Source organism: Clupea harengus, unplaced genomic scaffold, assembly GCF_900700415.2.
Source record: "Clupea harengus unplaced genomic scaffold, Ch_v2.0.2, whole genome shotgun sequence".
NCBI classification, from domain to species: Eukaryota; Metazoa; Chordata; class Actinopteri; order Clupeiformes; family Clupeidae; genus Clupea; species Clupea harengus.
The window spans coordinates 81,766-101,390 of record NW_024879667.1 but is presented as its reverse complement, the minus strand read 5'-3'; the positions used below and the strand labels follow the sequence as shown (position 1 = coordinate 101,390).

Here is a 19,625-nt window from a genome sequence, read left to right as displayed (position 1 = left end):
GTACCCTCTCACTTCCCCCATCTCTCCATTGAGCGCGCGACCGCATTTACTCGCAACTGCGCATACCCACACACGCACCCGCTCACACACGCACGCACCCGCTCACACAGACAGAGACGAGGAAGCTAACGCATCCTCCTCTGCATTGCTGAAACAGATTACTTCATTCCCCAATCCCACTGTGTGCCTTGCTCAATTGTTTTACTCCAGTGTGTATGTTATTATACCTGATTTGATATTACTATTAATTACCGTTTGTTATTTTTAATAAATTGTTTATTTTAGACTGAAACAATTGTCTTGCCTGTTATTGTTCCAATATTCCACTGAAAGCCATTTTCCGCCAATCAAGTACTTCAAATGCCTTCACTTCTCTGGTTGTTTCATGAAGTGTTATAGACTTAGTAGTGAAATTGTAGTACGATAGTATTGTGATACCATACTTAGACTGTAGCCTAGTGGTACAACTCGAGCTTTTCATTGTTTTAGTAATTTAATTATAAAATATTAAATACTAAATTTAATGATTATTACATTTTATGAGACTGATTTAATTAAACTAATGTAGCAACCCCGGTTTCACCTACAGCAATGACTTAAATCCAATCAAACTTACGGATCAGTGCACCATACACACAGCATGTACACTTGTTTATCTCTTACCTCTTGTTTGTCAACTCATACAACAACTTACAAACCTTGTGGGGCTTAAGAGCAAACTGCTGATCACATCATCAACGGCTGCACCAACTACCAGTGCCCTGGTCCTCAGGCACTGTCTACTTTGAACAATGAAGCCCTAGCATAGCTCCCGGACACAAACTTAGTTATTTAACTACAGTAAGAAATGTATTTCGAGACGTGTATATAAATATATATATATATATACACCTCAGAAGCAAACGTTTTGACCTAACCAGCACTGGTGAACTACAGGGACAATTCTCAGCTTTTTATTTGTTTGTCTAAATAAGCAGTCTCTTGCAATAATTCTCGCTGCATCTGACTGATTCTATTGGAGTGTGCGTTCTATTGCTGGACTGTACTTGCTAGTCAAATGAACCATTATTGTCTCTAGTGTCTCTAGTGCTGAGGCTATATGAGGCAATATGTGTTAAAACATCATTAGTTTTTCCCCTTAAAGCACAAATACTGACACAATGGCACTATATTTTGAGTAGATTTATTTGACATGTGACATGGTATAACAAGTCAATAACCACATACGGATTTTTAAAATGTCTTTGGCTGCAAGAAGTGCTCGTGTTACAACTGGCTCTCCCAGGTTCATACAGTTAGGTAGAGTAACATTCTTAAAGCATCCAGTATAAGACTATTTTCCAATGAGAAGAAAAATTGAAATTTATAGTAAGACTTTAGGTTACAGGTAGCTAGTCAGACATAGGATCTCTTCAGACATTCCTGAGACATCTTTCTATGTAGACTTCTTTACCACTCTAGCCTCAGCTTAAGGGGAGCTGTAGCGGCCATAGAAGAGGATGCTCTGTGTGGGGTTGTGTCGGATGAAGAAGAGGAAGGGGTGGTCCGCCATGAACGTCTCTCGGGGTCTCATGGCACTGTTCCTACTCACGATGGCTGTAGCTGCGCCTGCCACAGTGCCCTCCTCGTTCACTTCCACAAAGGACTTGTGCACGACCTTGGACAGAACCAGATTGTCGCAGGACATGCCGGAGAAGTCACACTGGGGGCTAAAGGTATCCACCATGCCCATGCTGACCAGGATCTCCTCGAGATCATAGGTCTCTTCCAGCTTGAACCTGGGGAGACCCACCTGGACCTCCACGGTGTGCATCATGTCAGGCCTGGTCCACTCCACAAGTTTGTCATACGTGAGCTTTTGCTCCAGCTTAGGGAGTGGCAAAGAGAGAGGTTATATATCAGAGCAAGGACTGGGTATCTGAATGTCTGAATCTCTAATGATCCAGGTTGGACCCTATGTTACATAGCTAGCACAGCTGACGAAAAGGACTGCATGCTTACTTTTTCAAGTTTGAACATTAAAATATTAGTTTGTAGTTGACAAAAACACTTACGTACATAAACTATAACCTCTAATAGGTTAGGTTAGGCTGATAATAGGTTAGAGATATTTCATCTAATGTTGTATTTTTTTCATTCAGTTCTATGTTAGAAACTTTGAACCAACCCATCTAGCATTACTGTGCACGTCACTGTTTTACCTTCTCCAGTCCAGTGGCGTTGTCCTCCATGTTTTTTGGGAGCATAACGAGCATGCTCATGTCTTTACCCTTATAGGGGAGTTCCAGAATCTGGCAGTCGACATCAGGGACGTAGGTTAAGGAGAACGTAGCCGTCTGATGCATCATTTGCACAGGCTTACTTTCATTCTGCAAACAGACACAATTAGTTTAAAACACACAAGCACATGGGAGGGGAGTTCATTATCAACTGTTTTTGACAACCATTACCTTGTTGATCTTAAATTGTACTTCAGTGGTCTTGACAATGTTGAACTTCTTCTCCCAGTCGCCTTTGAAGTAGAGGGCGTTTACCAGCACAAGTCTTGTATAAGTATCCAAAATCCCTTCAGCCAACAGATCCTTGATTGTCTCTACAATATAGATGGATCAACAAATCAAGAACAGATAAATTGAAACACAAATAAATCATTAGACGAATAAGAGGAGTTGTTTCATTTTTACGGCAGTGACAGAAAGGTACAAAAAGAGGTGTTTTGTATGTAAGGTTATGCTGTTTGGGTTTTAGCACTGATTGATGATTACCTTGTGTCTTTTTCTCCACCCATTTGTTGATTTTTACTCGGGCCGCCTCTGCATTTGAGATGAAGTCAACCTCCTCCAACTCGGCAAGGTAGAGTGTCTTAGTGTCAGCAAGGAATTTCTGAAGAATGGGAGGGAAAAAAACAAGGAATGATGGCTTGATCAAAGTCAGGTCAGAACTATAGAGGCCATCATTTTCTGGCACTAACACACCCAGATTCCTGCTTCCTTTACTGGCATGGAAAAGTGTTGATCAATGTTACATTTCATGCCACATGCCAGTGACTGTGCTGTCTGTGTGAAGCAGATGGTCTTACCTCAACAAACTTGTAGGTCTTCTCTCCATAGAGGCGATTGGCCAGAATCAGTGCATATGGGGCTCCTTCTTTGTTGAGTTCAGCCAAGAGCTTGTTGAAGGCAACATGGACATCACCCTCAACTTTGTTAAGGTTCAGGGTCTTTAGAGAAAATGAAAAAAGGATTATTGATAAGTGTTCAGTTATATTGTGCCGATAAAACTAAAGGTCCTATGGTCCTTTCTACCGTCTTTTCCTACACTTTTCCTTGAAAACGACATGAAGAAAACCGCGGTGCAAAGAAAATCCGACTGCATATATACTAGGCTACTAATTATGCGAAGGTGGACGTTATTGGCTTGGGTCACATTGATCGGTTGTTGATTGGGTTGTTGTTGCTGTCGCAAGGAGTTGTGGGGCGATACTATCTATTTTCCATTCATAAAGGATGCTCCAGTGTACCCTATACTAAAGGAGATAAGGAAAAAAAGCATTTAAGATTCTTTCCTACGCATTCATGTCTGCCAGCATAATTTTGCTCAGTTAAAAGCAAAACACACTATCCGAATGAATTGTCTCCGTTTAATAAAATATTTTTAAAAACGTGGCTTCTGTATACGGGTAATCGTCATTGACTATAAGTAGGCCAGGTAACATTAACCTTCCTCAGAACCAGAGTGCTCCCGGTCCGCTTGTTGTTGCTACGTTATGGACATGCTACGAATGTATTGTGCAGCTTTTTTTCAAAAGTTCGAAAAACAGCGTGAGGAGTTTTGGGTCTTGCTGCATTACTGAACTGTCCTGTTCTGTTCGGTTCTTGTGGGTAATCAAAACATGGACATCATCCTCGACTTTGTCAAGGTTCAGAATCTTCAGGAAAAAGGTAAAAGGATTATTAATAAGTGTTCTGTTACTATATTCTGTGCTCACTTATCATCTACATCATGCACTGAATGCAGTTGCCCTGAGTGAAGCTATCTATGGCTTCACTGAACTGTGTGCATTGTGAACTCACCTCATGCATTTGGACTTCAGTATTTCCCTTGGCTCCGAGAGAGACCATGGCCAACGCAGAAGAGATGCTGAGTGGTGAGTAGAACACATTGCCGGTGTTCTTGGCCTTCGTGATCTCCGTGATCTTCTTGAAAAGTTCAAGAGAGAAGTTTGCGTTTGCTGCTGCCAGTGCCTCCATTGTCTGACCTATAGGGAATGGGATAAAGGAGTCATAGGAGTCAAAACTGTATTTCATCTCACCGTGTCATTCTAATGGCCATACACCAAAAAAGTTGTAAGCACCACACATAACCAAGGCTAAATTGTAGCAATCATAGAGAATTCCCCATTGAAATCTCTTTAACCCTTAAGAAAGTCAGTAGAACTTACCGTTAAAATGTATTTCGCTTCTGGTATCAAGTGATTTCTCACCACCAACGCAGAGATGTTTAATGTCATTCTCACCTCACTTCCCAAATTTATATTCCACTGCATTCTCAGCCACTCCCCTATTCCATGGAACAGGTTGGCTAATGCAACTCAGACATTTCCTGAGAACTACTAGATGTACAGAGTCTGCTCTCTGGACTCTGTACATCTAGTAGTTCTCAGGAAATGTCTGAGACTTTTTTTACTTAATAAAACTGTGGTGTGTAACCTTACATTTTCACACCATTATCACATTGCATTATTCTTTATGCCACTTAGTTTGCTGTTGCAGTTGTCCTCTGGATTGAGGTTAAAAGAAGTAAAAATGCTAAAAATCATTGCCACCTTTCTACAATCTTAAATATATTGCTGATGTGAACAACTGAAAGTTAGAAAAATCTCCGAAACATCCAGAATATCTGATCAGAAATCAGGCTCTGATGTTTTCTCTGAGTTTGAGAACAGACCTGCAGTTAAGCACCTTTTTGAACATTACCAGGTCAACTGCAATCAGAACTAGTCTTGGCCTAACCACCTAATCAGCTCAAAACTGATTGGAAGAACCAATATAGTTTGTTGGTTCTAAACTCTGAAAGTTATAAGTTATAATTCATCAATTCATTTTCTCTTGGTAATAAAAAACACATACCTAAAATTCAGACAAAAATTATTTTCTTGATTCCTTAGGTAAGTTGCCTGAGAACAGAGTGCTCTCTAACACAGGCTGTGTGAAACCTGTTCTTTGAAAAGCATTTTTTTTAAAACAATTCTTTGGAAAGATATTTCTCAATTCAAAGGACACTGTAACCCAACCAAACCAACGCTGCCACCCCCAGCTGGAACGTGCCCCGTGGACAGCCGATTACATTAGGGTGTGTTCATAAGAAACTGTTGCTTCATACTACAAAGTCCATGCATCGAGAAAGAGGGACAGACAATGGCTGTCAGAAAAGAACCGTCTGGGTTTGTGGGCGTTTTATGGTTGTGTGGTTACCCTTGCTATTAGAAAAACTGGTGTGAGGCAGTTGCATGTTCAGTCTGCCGATGTCCAATGAGTAAGCCATCGCCATATCTCCAGTTTGACTTTGCTTTTATGCCACAGTTGCGCTATGTTATTATATATGCCTATAAAAGATTTCACAATTCGGATCTCACTCACTCACTCACTCACTCACTCTCTCACTCTAGTCTCTGTCACTCCAGGTGGTTTCCGCCTAAAGTACGTCGCCTCTCACAATTCTGAAGCACTAGACAACACGGAAGGATGAGTCGCCGCACTACATCAACATCAATCTGCATAGTGGGACTTTGTACTGAAACACAAGAAGGCCAAAATGCTTACATGGTAAAAGGTGGACCACTACATTAAGTTGATGTTGTTGGATGAACCTTGCAATCTCATGGGATTGTTGTACACATAAATCTGCCAGTTATACTTGTCAAACTTTTTAATGGTTAAAAAAATGCTGTACTGTGTACAAAGTAAACTGTTACCTTCAGTTGTGTGTTTACTGTATTCTTTGATATCTAAATTTCACTATGTACTGGAAAGGTCAAATATATTTCTAGGATGATTTGGATTTTATGCCAATTGTTGATTTTTTTTTTTTTCTCCCTGGAATTAACAGCAATAAATACAAAATTCAACTGCCTTGACCTTGTCTTGGAGTTAGATTTCCAGTCTTGATGCAATTGTAGTGAGATTAATTCACCTATGCTCACGTCACTGCACTCGTTTAGCACACCTGAGTAATTAGTGGCCATTGCTTGGGTGTGGCTATAAAAGCCTGGATGTGTGCAATATCCTGATATTGTGAATCGCTACCTCCTGTGCAGAGTGGCTTTCTGTTCCTCCCGCGGTAGGTTTTCTTCGCCTCTAAGCCAGTTGCGTGGAATTTATATCACACTGTGGACTAACTTCGTCCTTTATTGTAGCCTGATGTTGTGATCCTCTTCTCCTTCGCTGACCTCGAGAACTGTTGATCACTCTAGTTCCAGGTATGCTCTGTTCTTGAATGGATTAGCAGACCTGGTCGTTGAATTTTTATAATTATATTTATATCAGTGTCATGTTTGTTTAGTGAGGACGCACGTTCCCGCGGCAGCCAGTGTCTCCGAGTAACGTGGGTATTTTATTTAAATCTCCCTTTTGGCATAATTTTACCTCCGTTGGTTTTTAATTATGATTTGTGTTCTGCAGACACAACCCGGCCTGTTGGAGGGCGGGAGTCACCACACGAGCTGCTGCCTTGTCTTGTCGTTCTTTTGTTTTGGTTTATACAAGTTGTTTTGCGGTCCGTGTTTTATTTCAGTACCTGGGCATAGTAGTGCACAGCACGCGTTTATTCCTGTGTTCTGTTTATATCGTTTGCATGTGTATAGTTCTTTTAGTACTTCAGGTATCCTGTGAGAGGGGAATCTAACTTGCCTGTAGTTCCACGGAAGACCGCAGAAAACATCTTGGTCGCTACGCAAGAGCGATCGAACTAAGGCTAATATCTGGGCAGAACTTAGTTTTATATGTATGTTTTATTCTATGTGATAAGTGCTGTTTTATTTCGTTAAGATTTAAATGCAAACTGATTCACAATCTCCACGGTCTGTGACCGTGGATAATGACGCACTCTTGACTTCACGCACACAGCATCTATCACCTGTGCGCTTGCGCATAGCGTACCCTCTCACTTCCCCCATCTCTCCATTGAGCGCGCGACCGCATTTACTCGCAACTGCGCATACCCACACACGCACCCGCTCACACACACACAGACAGAGACGAGGAAGCTAACGCATCCTCCTCTGCATTGCTGAAACAGATTACTTCATTCCCCAATCCCACTGTGTGCCTTGCTCAATTGTTTTACTCCAGTGTGTATGTTATTATACCTGATTTGATATTACTATTAATTACCGTTTGTTATTTTTAATAAATTGTTTATTTTAGACTGAAACAATTGTCTTGCCTGTTATTGTTCCAATATTCCACTGAAAGCCATTTTCCGCCAATCAAGTACTTCAAATGCCTTCACTTCTCTGGTTGTTTCATGAAGTGTTATAGACTTAGTAGTGAAATTGTAGTACGATAGTATTGTGATACCATACTTAGACTGTAGCCTAGTGGTACAACTCGAGCTTTTCATTGTTTTAGTAATTTAATTATAAAATATTAAATACTAAATTTAATGATTATTACATTTTATGAGACTGATTTAATTAAACTAATGTAGCAACCCCGGTTTCACCTACAGCAATGACTTAAATCCAATCAAACTTACGGATCAGTGCACCATACACACAGCATGTACACTTGTTTATCTCTTACCTCTTGTTTGTCAACTCATACAACAACTTACAAACCTTGTGGGGCTTAAGAGCAAACTGCTGATCACATCATCAACGGCTGCACCAACTACCAGTGCCCTGGTCCTCAGGCACTGTCTACTTTGAACAATGAAGCCCTAGCATAGCTCCCGGACACAAACTTAGTTATTTAACTACAGTAAGAAATGTATTTCGAGACGTGTATATAAATATATATATATATATACACCTCAGAAGCAAACGTTTTGACCTAACCAGCACTGGTGAACTACAGGGACAATTCTCAGCTTTTTATTTGTTTGTCTAAATAAGCAGTCTCTTGCAATAATTCTCGCTGCATCTGACTGATTCTATTGGAGTGTGCGTTCTATTGCTGGACTGTACTTGCTAGTCAAATGAACCATTATTGTCTCTAGTGCTGAGGCTATATGAGGCAATATGTGTTAAAACATCATTAGTTTTTCCCCTTAAAGCACAAATACTGACACAATGGCACTATATTTTGAGTAGATTTATTTGACATGTGACATGGTATAACAAGTCAATAACCACATACGGATTTTTAAAATGTCTTTGGCTGCAAGAAGTGCTCGTGTTACAACTGGCTCTCCCAGGTTCATACAGTTAGGTAGAGTAACATTCTTAAAGCATCCAGTATAAGACTATTTTCCAATGAGAAGAAAAATTGAAATTTATAGTAAGACTTTAGGTTACAGGTAGCTAGTCAGACATAGGATCTCTTCAGACATTCCTGAGACATCTTTCTATGTAGACTTCTTTACCACTCTAGCCTCAGCTTAAGGGGAGCTGTAGCGGCCATAGAAGAGGATGCTCTGTGTGGGGTTGTGTCGGATGAAGAAGAGGAAGGGGTGGTCCGCCATGAACGTCTCTCGGGGTCTCATGGCACTGTTCCTACTCACGATGGCAGCTGTAGCTGCGCCTGCCACAGTGCCCTTCTCGTTCACTTCCACAAAGGACTTGTGCACGACCTTGGACAGAAACAGTTTGTCGCAGGACATGCCGGAGAAGTCACACTGGGGGCTAAAGGTATCCACCATGCCCATGCTGACCAGGATCTCCTCGAGATCATAGGTCTCTTCCAGCTTGAACCTGGGGAGACCCACCTGGACCTCCACGGTGTGCATCATGTCAGGCCTGGTCCACTCCACAAGTTTGTCATACGTGAGCTTTTGCTCCAGCTTAGGGAGTGGCAAAGAGAGAGGTTATATATCAGAGCAAGGACTGGGTATCTGAATGTCTGAATCTCTAATGATCCAGGTTGGACCCTATGTTACATAGCTAGCACAGCTGACGAAAAGGACTGCATGCTTACTTTTTCAAGTTTGAACATTAAAATATTAGTTTGTAGTTGACAAAAACACTTACGTACATAAACTATAACCTCTAATAGGTTAGGTTAGGCTGATAATAGGTTAGAGATATTTCATCTAATGTTGTATTTTTTTCATTCAGTTCTATGTTAGAAACTTTGAACCAACCCATCTAGCATTACTGTGCACGTCACTGTTTTACCTTCTCCAGTCCAGTGGCGTTGTCCTCCATGTTTTTTGGGAGCATAACGAGCATGCTCATGTCTTTACCCTCATAGGGGAGTTCCAGAATCTGGCAGTCGACATCAGGGATGTAGGTTAAGGAGAACGTAGCCGTCTGATGCATCATTTGCACAGGCTTACTTTCATTCTGCAAACAGACACAATTAGTTTAAAACACACAAGCACATGGGAGGGGAGTTCATTACCAACTGTTTTTGACAACCATTACCTTGTTGATCTTAAATTGTACTTCAGTGGTCTTGACAATGTTGAACTTCTTCTCCCAGTCGCCTTTGAAGTAGGTGGCGTTTACCAGCACAAGTCTTGTATAAGTATCCAAAATCCCTTCAGCCAACAGATCCTTGATTTTCTCTACAATATAGATGGATCAACAAATCAAGAACAAAGAAATTGAAACACAAATAAATCATTAGACGAATAAGTGGAGCTATTTCATTTTTACGGGAGTGACAGAAAGGTACAAAAAGAGGTGTTTTGTATGTAAGGTTATGCTGTTTGGGTTTCAGCACTGATTGATGATTACCTTGTGTCTTTTTCTCCACCCATTTGTTGATTTTTACTCGGGCCGCCTCTGCATTTGAGATGAAGTCAACCTCCTCCAACTCGGCAAGGTAGAGTGTCTTAGTGTCAGCAAGGAATTTCTGAAGAATGGGAGGGAAAAAAACAAGGAATGATGGCTTGATCAAAGTCAGGTCAGAACTATAGAGGCCATCATTTTCTGGCACTAACACACCCAGATTCCTGCTTCCTTTACTGGCATGGAAAAGTGTTGATCAATGTTACATTTCATGCCACATGCCAGTGACTGTGCTGTCTGTGTGAAGCAGATGGTCTTACCTCAACAAACTTGTAGGTCTTCTCTCCATAGAGGCGATTGGCCAGACTCAGTGCATATGGGGCTCCTTCTTTGTTGAGTTCAGCGAAGAGCTTGTTGAAGCCAACATGGACATCACCCTCAACTTTGTTAAGGTTCAGGGTCTTTAGAGAAAATGAAAAAAGGATTATTGATAAGTGTTCAGTTATATTGTGCCGATAAAACTAAAGGTCCTATGGTCCTTTCTACCGTCTTTTCCTACACTTTTCCTTGAAAACGACATGAAGAAAACCGCGGTGCAAAGAAAATCCGACTGCATATATACTAGGCTACTAATTATGCGAAGGTGGACGTTATTGGCTTGGGTCACATTGATCGGTTGTTGATTGGGTTGTTGTTGCTGTCGCAAGGAGTTGTGGGGCGATACTATCTATTTTCCATTCATAAAGGATGCTCCAGTGTACCCTATACTAAAGGAGATAAGGAAAAAAAGCATTTAAGATTCTTTCCTACGCATTCATGTCTGCCAGCATAATTTTGCTCAGTTAAAAGCAAAACACACTATCCGAATGAATTGTCTCCGTTTAATAAAATATTTTTAAAAACGTGGCTTCTGTATACGGGTAATCGTCATTGACTATAAGTAGGCCAGGTAACATTAACCTTCCTCAGAACCAGAGTGCTCCCGGTCCGCTTGTTGTTGCTACGTTATGGACATGCTACGAATGTATTGTGCAGCATTTTTTCAAAAGTTCTAAAAACAGCGTGAGGAGTTTTGGGTCTTGCTGCATTACTGAACTGTCCTGTTCTGTTCGGTTCTTGTGGGTAATCATAACATGGACATCATCCTCGACTTTGTCAAGGTTCAGAATCTTCAGGAAAAAGGTAAAAGGATTATTAATAAGTGTTCTGTTACTATATTCTGTGCTCACTTATCATCTACATCATGCACTGAATGCAGTTGCCCTGAGTGAAGCTATCTATGGCTTCACTGAACTGTGTGCATTGTGAACTCACCTCATGCATTTGGACTTCAGTATTTCCCTTGGCTCCGAGAGAGACCATGGCCAACGCAGAAGAGATGCTGAGTGGTGAGTAGAACACATTGCCGGTGTTCTTGGCCTTCGTGATCTCCGTGATCTTCTTGAAAAGTTCAAGAGAGAAGTTTGCGTTTGCTGCTGCCAGTGCCTCCATTGTCTGACCTATAGGGAATGGGATAAAGGAGTCATAGGAGTCAAAACTGTATTTCATCTCACCGTGTCATTCTAATGGCCATACACCAAAAAAGTTGTAAGCACCACACATAACCAAGGCTAAATTGTAGCAATCATAGAGAATTCCCCATTGAAATCTCTTTAACCCTTAAGAAAGTCAGTAGAACTTACCGTTAAAATGTATTTCGCTTCTGGTATCAAGTGATTTCTCACCACCAACGCAGAGATGTTTAATGTCATTCTCACCTCACTTCCCAAATTTATATTCCACTGCATTCTCAGCCACTCCCCTATTCCATGGAACAGGTTGGCTAATGCAACTCAGACATTTCCTGAGAACTACTAGATGTACAGAGTCTGCTCTCTGGACTCTGTACATCTAGTAGTTCTCAGGAAATGTCTGAGACTTTTTTTTACTTAATAAAACTGTGGTGTGTAACCTTACATTTTCACACCATTATCACATTGCATTATTCTTTATGCCACTTAGTTTGCTGTTGCAGTTGTCCTCTGGATTGAGGTTAAAAGAAGTAAAAATGCTAAAAATCATTGCCACCTTTCTACAATCTTAAATATATTGCTGATGTGAACAACTGAAAGTTAGAAAAATCTCCGAAACATCCAGAATATCTGATCAGAAATCAGGCTCTGATGTTTTCTCTGAGTTTGAGAACAGACCTGCAGTTAAGCACCTTTTTGAACATTACCAGGTCAACTGCAATCAGAACTAGTCTTGGCCTAACCACCTAATCAGCTCAAAACTGATTGGAAGAACCAATATAGTTTGTTGGTTCTAAACTCTGAAAGTTATAAGTTATAATTCATCAATTCATTTTCTCTTGGTAATAAAAAACACATACCTAAAATTCAGACAAAAATTATTTTCTTGATTCCTTAGGTAAGTTGCCTGAGAACAGAGTGCTCTCTAACACAGGCTGTGTGAAACCTGTTCTTTGAAAAGCATTTTTTTTAAAACAATTCTTTGGAAAGATATTTCTCAATTCAAAGGACACTGTAACCCAACCAAACCAACGCTGCCACCCCCAGCTGGAACGTGCCCCGTGGACAGCCGATTACATTAGGGTGTGTTCATAAGAAACTGTTGCTTCATACTACAAAGTCCATGCATCGAGAAAGAGGGACAGACAATGGCTGTCAGAAAAGAACCGTCTGGGTTTGTGGGCGTTTTATGGTTGTGTGGTTACCCTTGCTATTAGAAAAACTGGTGTGAGGCAGTTGCATGTTCAGTCTGCCGATGTCCAATGAGTAAGCCATCGCCATATCTCCAGTTTGACTTTGCTTTTATGCCACAGTTGCGCTATGTTATTATATATGCCTATAAAAGATTTCACAATTCGGATCTCACTCACTCACTCACTCACTCACTCTCTCACTCTAGTCTCTGTCACTCCAGGTGGTTTCCGCCTAAAGTACGTCGCCTCTCACAATTCTGAAGCACTAGACAACACGGAAGGATGAGTCGCCGCACTACATCAACATCAATCTGCATAGTGGGACTTTGTACTGAAACACAAGAAGGCCAAAATGCTTACATGGTAAAAGGTGGACCACTACATTAAGTTGATGTTGTTGGATGAACCTTGCAATCTCATGGGATTGTTGTACACATAAATCTGCCAGTTATACTTGTCAAACTTTTTAATGGTTAAAAAAATGCTGTACTGTGTACAAAGTAAACTGTTACCTTCAGTTGTGTGTTTACTGTATTCTTTGATATCTAAATTTCACTATGTACTGGAAAGGTCAAATATATTTCTAGGATGATTTGGATTTTATGCCAATTGTTGATTTTTTTTTTTTTCTCCCTGGAATTAACAGCAATAAATACAAAATTCAACTGCCTTGACCTTGTCTTGGAGTTAGATTTCCAGTCTTGATGCAATTGTAGTGAGATTAATTCACCTATGCTCACGTCACTGCACTCGTTTAGCACACCTGAGTAATTAGTGGCCATTGCTTGGGTGTGGCTATAAAAGCCTGGATGTGTGCAATATCCTGATATTGTGAATCGCTACCTCCTGTGCAGAGTGGCTTTCTGTTCCTCCCGCGGTAGGTTTTCTTCGCCTCTAAGCCAGTTGCGTGGAATTTATATCACACTGTGGACTAACTTCGTCCTTTATTGTAGCCTGATGTTGTGATCCTCTTCTCCTTCGCTGACCTCGAGAACTGTTGATCACTCTAGTTCCAGGTATGCTCTGTTCTTGAATGGATTAGCAGACCTGGTCGTTGAATTTTTATAATTATATTTATATCAGTGTCATGTTTGTTTAGTGAGGACGCACGTTCCCGCGGCAGCCAGTGTCTCCGAGTAACGTGGGTATTTTATTTAAATCTCCCTTTTGGCATAATTTTACCTCCGTTGGTTTTTAATTATGATTTGTGTTCTGCAGACACAACCCGGCCTGTTGGAGGGCGGGAGTCACCACACGAGCTGCTGCCTTGTCTTGTCGTTCTTTTGTTTTGGTTTATACAAGTTGTTTTGCGGTCCGTGTTTTATTTCAGTACCTGGGCATAGTAGTGCACAGCACGCGTTTATTCCTGTGTTCTGTTTATATCGTTTGCATGTGTATAGTTCTTTTAGTACTTCAGGTATCCTGTGAGAGGGGAATCTAACTTGCCTGTAGTTCCACGGAAGACCGCAGAAAACATCTTGGTCGCTACGCAAGAGCGATCGAACTAAGGCTAATATCTGGGCAGAACTTAGTTTTATATGTATGTTTTATTCTATGTGATAAGTGCTGTTTTATTTCGTTAAGATTTAAATGCAAACTGATTCACAATCTCCACGGTCTGTGACCGTGGATAATGACGCACTCTTGACTTCACGCACACAGCATCTATCACCTGTGCGCTTGCGCATAGCGTACCCTCTCACTTCCCCCATCTCTCCATTGAGCGCGCGACCGCATTTACTCGCAACTGCGCATACCCACACACGCACCCGCTCACACACACACAGACAGAGACGAGGAAGCTAACGCATCCTCCTCTGCATTGCTGAAACAGATTACTTCATTCCCCAATCCCACTGTGTGCCTTGCTCAATTGTTTTACTCCAGTGTGTATGTTATTATACCTGATTTGATATTACTATTAATTACCGTTTGTTATTTTTAATAAATTGTTTATTTTAGACTGAAACAATTGTCTTGCCTGTTATTGTTCCAATATTCCACTGAAAGCCATTTTCCGCCAATCAAGTACTTCAAATGCCTTCACTTCTCTGGTTGTTTCATGAAGTGTTATAGACTTAGTAGTGAAATTGTAGTACGATAGTATTGTGATACCATACTTAGACTGTAGCCTAGTGGTACAACTCGAGCTTTTCATTGTTTTAGTAATTTAATTATAAAATATTAAATACTAAATTTAATGATTATTACATTTTATGAGACTGATTTAATTAAACTAATGTAGCAACCCCGGTTTCACCTACAGCAATGACTTAAATCCAATCAAACTTACGGATCAGTGCACCATACACACAGCATGTACACTTGTTTATCTCTTACCTCTTGTTTGTCAACTCATACAACAACTTACAAACCTTGTGGGGCTTAAGAGCAAACTGCTGATCACATCATCAACGGCTGCACCAACTACCAGTGCCCTGGTCCTCAGGCACTGTCTACTTTGAACAATGAAGCCCTAGCATAGCTCCCGGACACAAACTTAGTTATTTAACTACAGTAAGAAATGTATTTCGAGACGTGTATATAAATATATATATATATATACACCTCAGAAGCAAACGTTTTGACCTAACCAGCACTGGTGAACTACAGGGACAATTCTCAGCTTTTTATTTGTTTGTCTAAATAAGCAGTCTCTTGCAATAATTCTCGCTGCATCTGACTGATTCTATTGGAGTGTGCGTTCTATTGCTGGACTGTACTTGCTAGTCAAATGAACCATTATTGTCTCTAGTGCTGAGGCTATATGAGGCAATATGTGTTAAAACATCATTAGTTTTTCCCCTTAAAGCACAAATACTGACACAATGGCACTATATTTTGAGTAGATTTATTTGACATGTGACATGGTATAACAAGTCAATAACCACATACGGATTTTTAAAATGTCTTTGGCTGCAAGAAGTGCTCGTGTTACAACTGGCTCTCCCAGGTTCATACAGTTAGGTAGAGTAACATTCTTAAAGCATCCAGTATAAGACTATTTTCCAATGAGAAGAAAAATTGAAATTTATAGTAAGACTTTAGGTTACAGGTAGCTAGTCAGACATAGGATCTCTTCAGACATTCCTGAGACATCTTTCTATGTAGACTTCTTTACCACTCTAGCCTCAGCTTAAGGGGAGCTGTAGCGGCCATAGAAGAGGATGCTCTGTGTGGGGTTGTGTCGGATGAAGAAGAGGAAGGGGTGGTCCGCCATGAACGTCTCTCGGGGTCTCATGGCACTGTTCCTACTCACGATGGCAGCTGTAGCTGCGCCTGCCACAGTGCCCTTCTCGTTCACTTCCACAAAGGACTTGTGCACGACCTTGGACAGAAACAGTTTGTCGCAGGACATGCCGGAGAAGTCACACTGGGGGCTAAAGGTATCCACCATGCCCATGCTGACCAGGATCTCCTCGAGATCATAGGTCTCTTCCAGCTTGAACCTGGGGAGACCCACCTGGACCTCCACGGTGTGCATCATGTCAGGCCTGGTCCACTCCACAAGTTTGTCATACGTGAGCTTTTGCTCCAGCTTAGGGAGTGGCAAAGAGAGAGGTTATATATCAGAGCAAGGACTGGGTATCTGAATGTCTGAATCTCTAATGATCCAGGTTGGACCCTATGTTACATAGCTAGCACAGCTGACGAAAAGGACTGCATGCTTACTTTTTCAAGTTTGAACATTAAAATATTAGTTTGTAGTTGACAAAAACACTTACGTACATAAACTATAACCTCTAATAGGTTAGGTTAGGCTGATAATAGGTTAGAGATATTTCATCTAATGTTGTATTTTTTTCATTCAGTTCTATGTTAGAAACTTTGAACCAACCCATCTAGCATTACTGTGCACGTCACTGTTTTACCTTCTCCAGTCCAGTGGCGTTGTCCTCCATGTTTTTTGGGAGCATAACGAGCATGCTCATGTCTTTACCCTCATAGGGGAGTTCCAGAATCTGGCAGTCGACATCAGGGATGTAGGTTAAGGAGAACGTAGCCGTCTGATGCATCATTTGCACAGGCTTACTTTCATTCTGCAAACAGACACAATTAGTTTAAAACACACAAGCACATGGGAGGGGAGTTCATTACCAACTGTTTTTGACAACCATTACCTTGTTGATCTTAAATTGTACTTCAGTGGTCTTGACAATGTTGAACTTCTTCTCCCAGTCGCCTTTGAAGTAGAGGGCGTTTACCAGCACAAGTCTTGTATAAGTATCCAAAATCCCTTCAGCCAACAGATCCTTGATTGTCTCTACAATATAGATGGATCAACAAATCAAGAACAAAGAAATTGAAACACAAATAAATCATTAGACGAATAAGAACAGCTGTTTCATTTTTACGGCAGTGACAGAAAGGTACAAAAAGAGATGTTTTGTGTGTAAGGTTATGCTGTTTGGGTTTCAGCACTGATTGATGATTACCTTGTGTCTTTTTCTCCACCCATTTGTTGATTTTTACTCTGGCCGCCTCTGCATTTGAGATGAAGTCAACCTCCTCCAACTCGGCAAGGTAGAGTGTCTTAGTGTCAGCAAGGAATTTCTGAAGAATGGGAGGGAAAAAAACAAGGAATGATGGCTTGATCAAAGTCAGGTCAGAACTATAGAGGCCATCATTTTCTGGCACTAACACACCCAGATTCCTGCTTCCTTTACTGGCATGGAAAAGTGTTGATCAATGTTACATTTCATGCCACATGCCAGTGACTGTGCTGTCTGTGTGAAGCAGATGGTCTTACCTCAACAAACTTGTAGGTCTTCTCTCCATAGAGGCGATTGGCCAGAATCAGTGCATATGGGGCTCCTTCTTTGTTGAGTTCAGCGAAGAGCTTGTTGAAGGCAACATGGACATCACCCTCAACTTTGTTAAGGTTCAGGGTCTTTAGAGAAAATGAAAAAAGGATTATTGATAAGTGTTCAGTTATATTGTGCCGATAAAACTAAAGGTCCTATGGTCCTTTCTACCGTCTTTTCCTACACTTTTCCTTGAAAACGACATGAAGAAAACCGCGGTGCAAAGAAAATCCGACTGCATATATACTAGGCTACTAATTATGCGAAGGTGGACGTTATTGGCTTGGGTCACATTGATCGGTTGTTGATTGGGTTGTTGTTGCTGTCGCAAGGAGTTGTGGGGCGATACTATCTATTTTCCATTCATAAAGGATGCTCCAGTGTACCCTATACTAAAGGAGATAAGGAAAAAAAGCATTTAAGATTCTTTCCTACGCATTCATGTCTGCCAGCATAATTTTGCTCAGTTAAAAGCAAAACACACTATCCGAATGAATTGTCTCCGTTTAATAAAATATTTTTAAAAACGTGGCTTCTGTATACGGGTAATCGTCATTGACTATAAGTAGGCCAGGTAACATTAACCTTCCTCAGAACCAGAGTGCTCCCGGTCCGCTTGTTGTTGCTACGTTATGGACATGCTACGAATGTATTGTGCAGCATTTTTTCAAAAGTTCTAAAAACAGCGTGAGGAGTTTTGGGTCTTGCTGCATTACTGAACTGTCCTGTTCTGTTCGGTTCTTGTGGGTAATCATAACATGGACATCATCCTCGACTTTGTCAAGGTTCAGAATCTTCAGGAAAAAGGTAAAAGGATTATTAATAAGTGTTCTGTTACTATATTCTGTGCTCACTTATCATCTACATCATGCACTGAATGCAGTTGCCCTGAGTGAAGCTATCTATGGCTTCACTGAACTGTGTGCATTGTGAACTCACCTCATGCATTTGGACTTCAGTATTTCCCTTGGCTCCGAGAGAGACCATGGCCAACGCAGAAGAGATGCTGAGTGGTGAGTAGAACACATTGCCGGTGTTCTTGGCCTTCGTGATCTCCGTGATCTTCTTGAAAAGTTCAAGAGAGAAGTTTGCGTTTGCTGCTGCCAGTGCCTCCATTGTCTGACCTATAGGGAATGGGATAAAGGAGTCATAGGAGTCAAAACTGTATTTCATCTCACCGTGTCATTCTAATGGCCATACACCAAAAAAGTTGTAAGCACCACACATAACCAAGGCTAAATTGTAGCAATCATAGAGAATTCCCCATTGAAATCTCTTTAACCCTTAAGAAAGTCAGTAGAACTTACCGTTAAAATGTATTTCGCTTCTGGTATCAAGTGATTTCTCACCACCAACGCAGAGATGTTTAATGTCATTCTCACCTCACTTCCCAAATTTATATTCCACTGCATTCTCAGCCACTCCCCTATTCCATGGAACAGGTTGGCTAATGCAACTCAGACATTTCCTGAGAACTACTAGATGTACAGAGTCTGCTCTCTGGACTCTGTACATCTAGTAGTTCTCAGGAAATGTCTGAGACTTTTTTTTACTTAATAAAACTGTGGTGTGTAACCTTACATTTTCACACCATTATCACATTGCATTATTCTTTATGCCACTTAGTTTGCTGTTGCAGTTGTCCTCTGGATTGAGGTTAAAAGAAGTAAAAATGCTAAAAATCATTGCCACCTTTCTACAATCTTAAATATATTGCTGATGTGAACAACTGAAAGTTAGAAAAATCTCCGAAACATCCAGAATATCTGATCAGAAATCAGGCTCTGATGTTTTCTCTGAGTTTGAGAACAGACCTGCAGTTAAGCACCTTTTTGAACATTACCAGGTCAACTGCAATCAGAACTAGTCTTGGCCTAACCACCTAATCAGCTCAAAACTGATTGGAAGAACCAATATAGTTTGTTGGTTCTAAACTCTGAAAGTTATAAGTTATAATTCATCAATTCATTTTCTCTTGGTAATAAAAAACACATACCTAAAATTCAGACAAAAATTATTTTCTTGATTCCTTAGGTAAGTTGCCTGAGAACAGAGTGCTCTCTAACACAGGCTGTGTGAAACCTGTTCTTTGAAAAGCATTTTTTTTAAAACAATTCTTTGGAAAGATATTTCTCAATTCAAAGGACACTGTAACCCAACCAAACCAACGCTGCCACCCCCAGCTGGAACGTGCCCCGTGGACAGCCGATTACATTAGGGTGTG

The 19,625-nt window shown here is 40.9% G+C and overlaps 3 protein-coding genes across 3 annotated transcripts; all 3 read right to left on the bottom strand.

Annotated features, from left to right (window-relative positions):
- Nucleotides 1–1,167: 1,167 nt before the first annotated feature.
- Nucleotides 1,168–4,495, bottom strand: LOC122129534 (leukocyte elastase inhibitor-like). Its single transcript, XM_042704460.1, has 7 exons — nt 4,442–4,495; nt 4,074–4,258; nt 3,080–3,220; nt 2,766–2,883; nt 2,451–2,593; nt 2,202–2,369; nt 1,168–1,867 (listed from the first exon to the last, which is right to left on the bottom strand). Exons 2-7 carry the CDS (start codon nt 4,248–4,250, stop codon nt 1,469–1,471), a joined length of 1,146 nt encoding a protein of 381 aa, XP_042560394.1. The 5' UTR covers nt 4,251–4,258; nt 4,442–4,495; the 3' UTR covers nt 1,168–1,468.
- Nucleotides 4,496–8,297: 3,802 nt separating this feature from the next.
- LOC122129533 (leukocyte elastase inhibitor-like) lies at nt 8,298–11,628 on the bottom strand. Its single transcript, XM_042704459.1, has 7 exons — nt 11,575–11,628; nt 11,182–11,391; nt 10,213–10,334; nt 9,899–10,016; nt 9,584–9,726; nt 9,335–9,502; nt 8,298–9,000 (listed from the first exon to the last, which is right to left on the bottom strand). Exons 2-7 carry the CDS (start codon nt 11,381–11,383, stop codon nt 8,599–8,601), a joined length of 1,155 nt encoding a protein of 384 aa, XP_042560393.1. The 5' UTR covers nt 11,384–11,391; nt 11,575–11,628; the 3' UTR covers nt 8,298–8,598.
- Nucleotides 11,629–15,431: 3,803 nt separating this feature from the next.
- Nucleotides 15,432–18,762, bottom strand: LOC122129532 (leukocyte elastase inhibitor-like). The gene is made up of 7 exons (XM_042704458.1): nt 18,709–18,762; nt 18,341–18,525; nt 17,347–17,487; nt 17,033–17,150; nt 16,718–16,860; nt 16,469–16,636; nt 15,432–16,134 (listed from the first exon to the last, which is right to left on the bottom strand). Exons 2-7 carry the CDS (start codon nt 18,515–18,517, stop codon nt 15,733–15,735), a joined length of 1,149 nt encoding a protein of 382 aa, XP_042560392.1. The 5' UTR covers nt 18,518–18,525; nt 18,709–18,762; the 3' UTR covers nt 15,432–15,732.
- Nucleotides 18,763–19,625: the final 863 nt, after the last annotated feature.

Coding starts and splice junctions, on each gene's coding strand:
- LOC122129534 (XM_042704460.1), bottom strand. CDS start 4,250: ATGGAGGCACTGGCAGCAGCAAACGCAAACTTCTCTCTTGAACTTTTC. Junction 3,221..4,073: donor CTGAAGTCCAAATGCATGAG/GTGAGTTCACAA, acceptor TTTTCTCTAAAG/ACCCTGAACCTTAACAAAGT. Junction 2,884..3,079: donor AGACCTACAAGTTTGTTGAG/GTAAGACCATCT, acceptor CCCATTCTTCAG/AAATTCCTTGCTGACACTAA.
- LOC122129533 (XM_042704459.1), bottom strand. CDS start 11,383: ATGGAGGCACTGGCAGCAGCAAACGCAAACTTCTCTCTTGAACTTTTC. Junction 10,335..11,181: donor TTCACAATGCACACAGTTCA/GTGAAGCCATAG, acceptor ACCTTAACAAAG/TTGAGGGTGATGTCCATGTT. Junction 9,727..9,898: donor GGTGGAGAAAAAGACACAAG/GTAATCATCAAT, acceptor TCTATATTGTAG/AGAAAATCAAGGATCTGTTG.
- LOC122129532 (XM_042704458.1), bottom strand. CDS start 18,517: ATGGAGGCACTGGCAGCAGCAAACGCAAACTTCTCTCTTGAACTTTTC. Junction 17,488..18,340: donor CTGAAGTCCAAATGCATGAG/GTGAGTTCACAA, acceptor TTTTCTCTAAAG/ACCCTGAACCTTAACAAAGT. Junction 16,861..17,032: donor GGTGGAGAAAAAGACACAAG/GTAATCATCAAT, acceptor TCTATATTGTAG/AGACAATCAAGGATCTGTTG.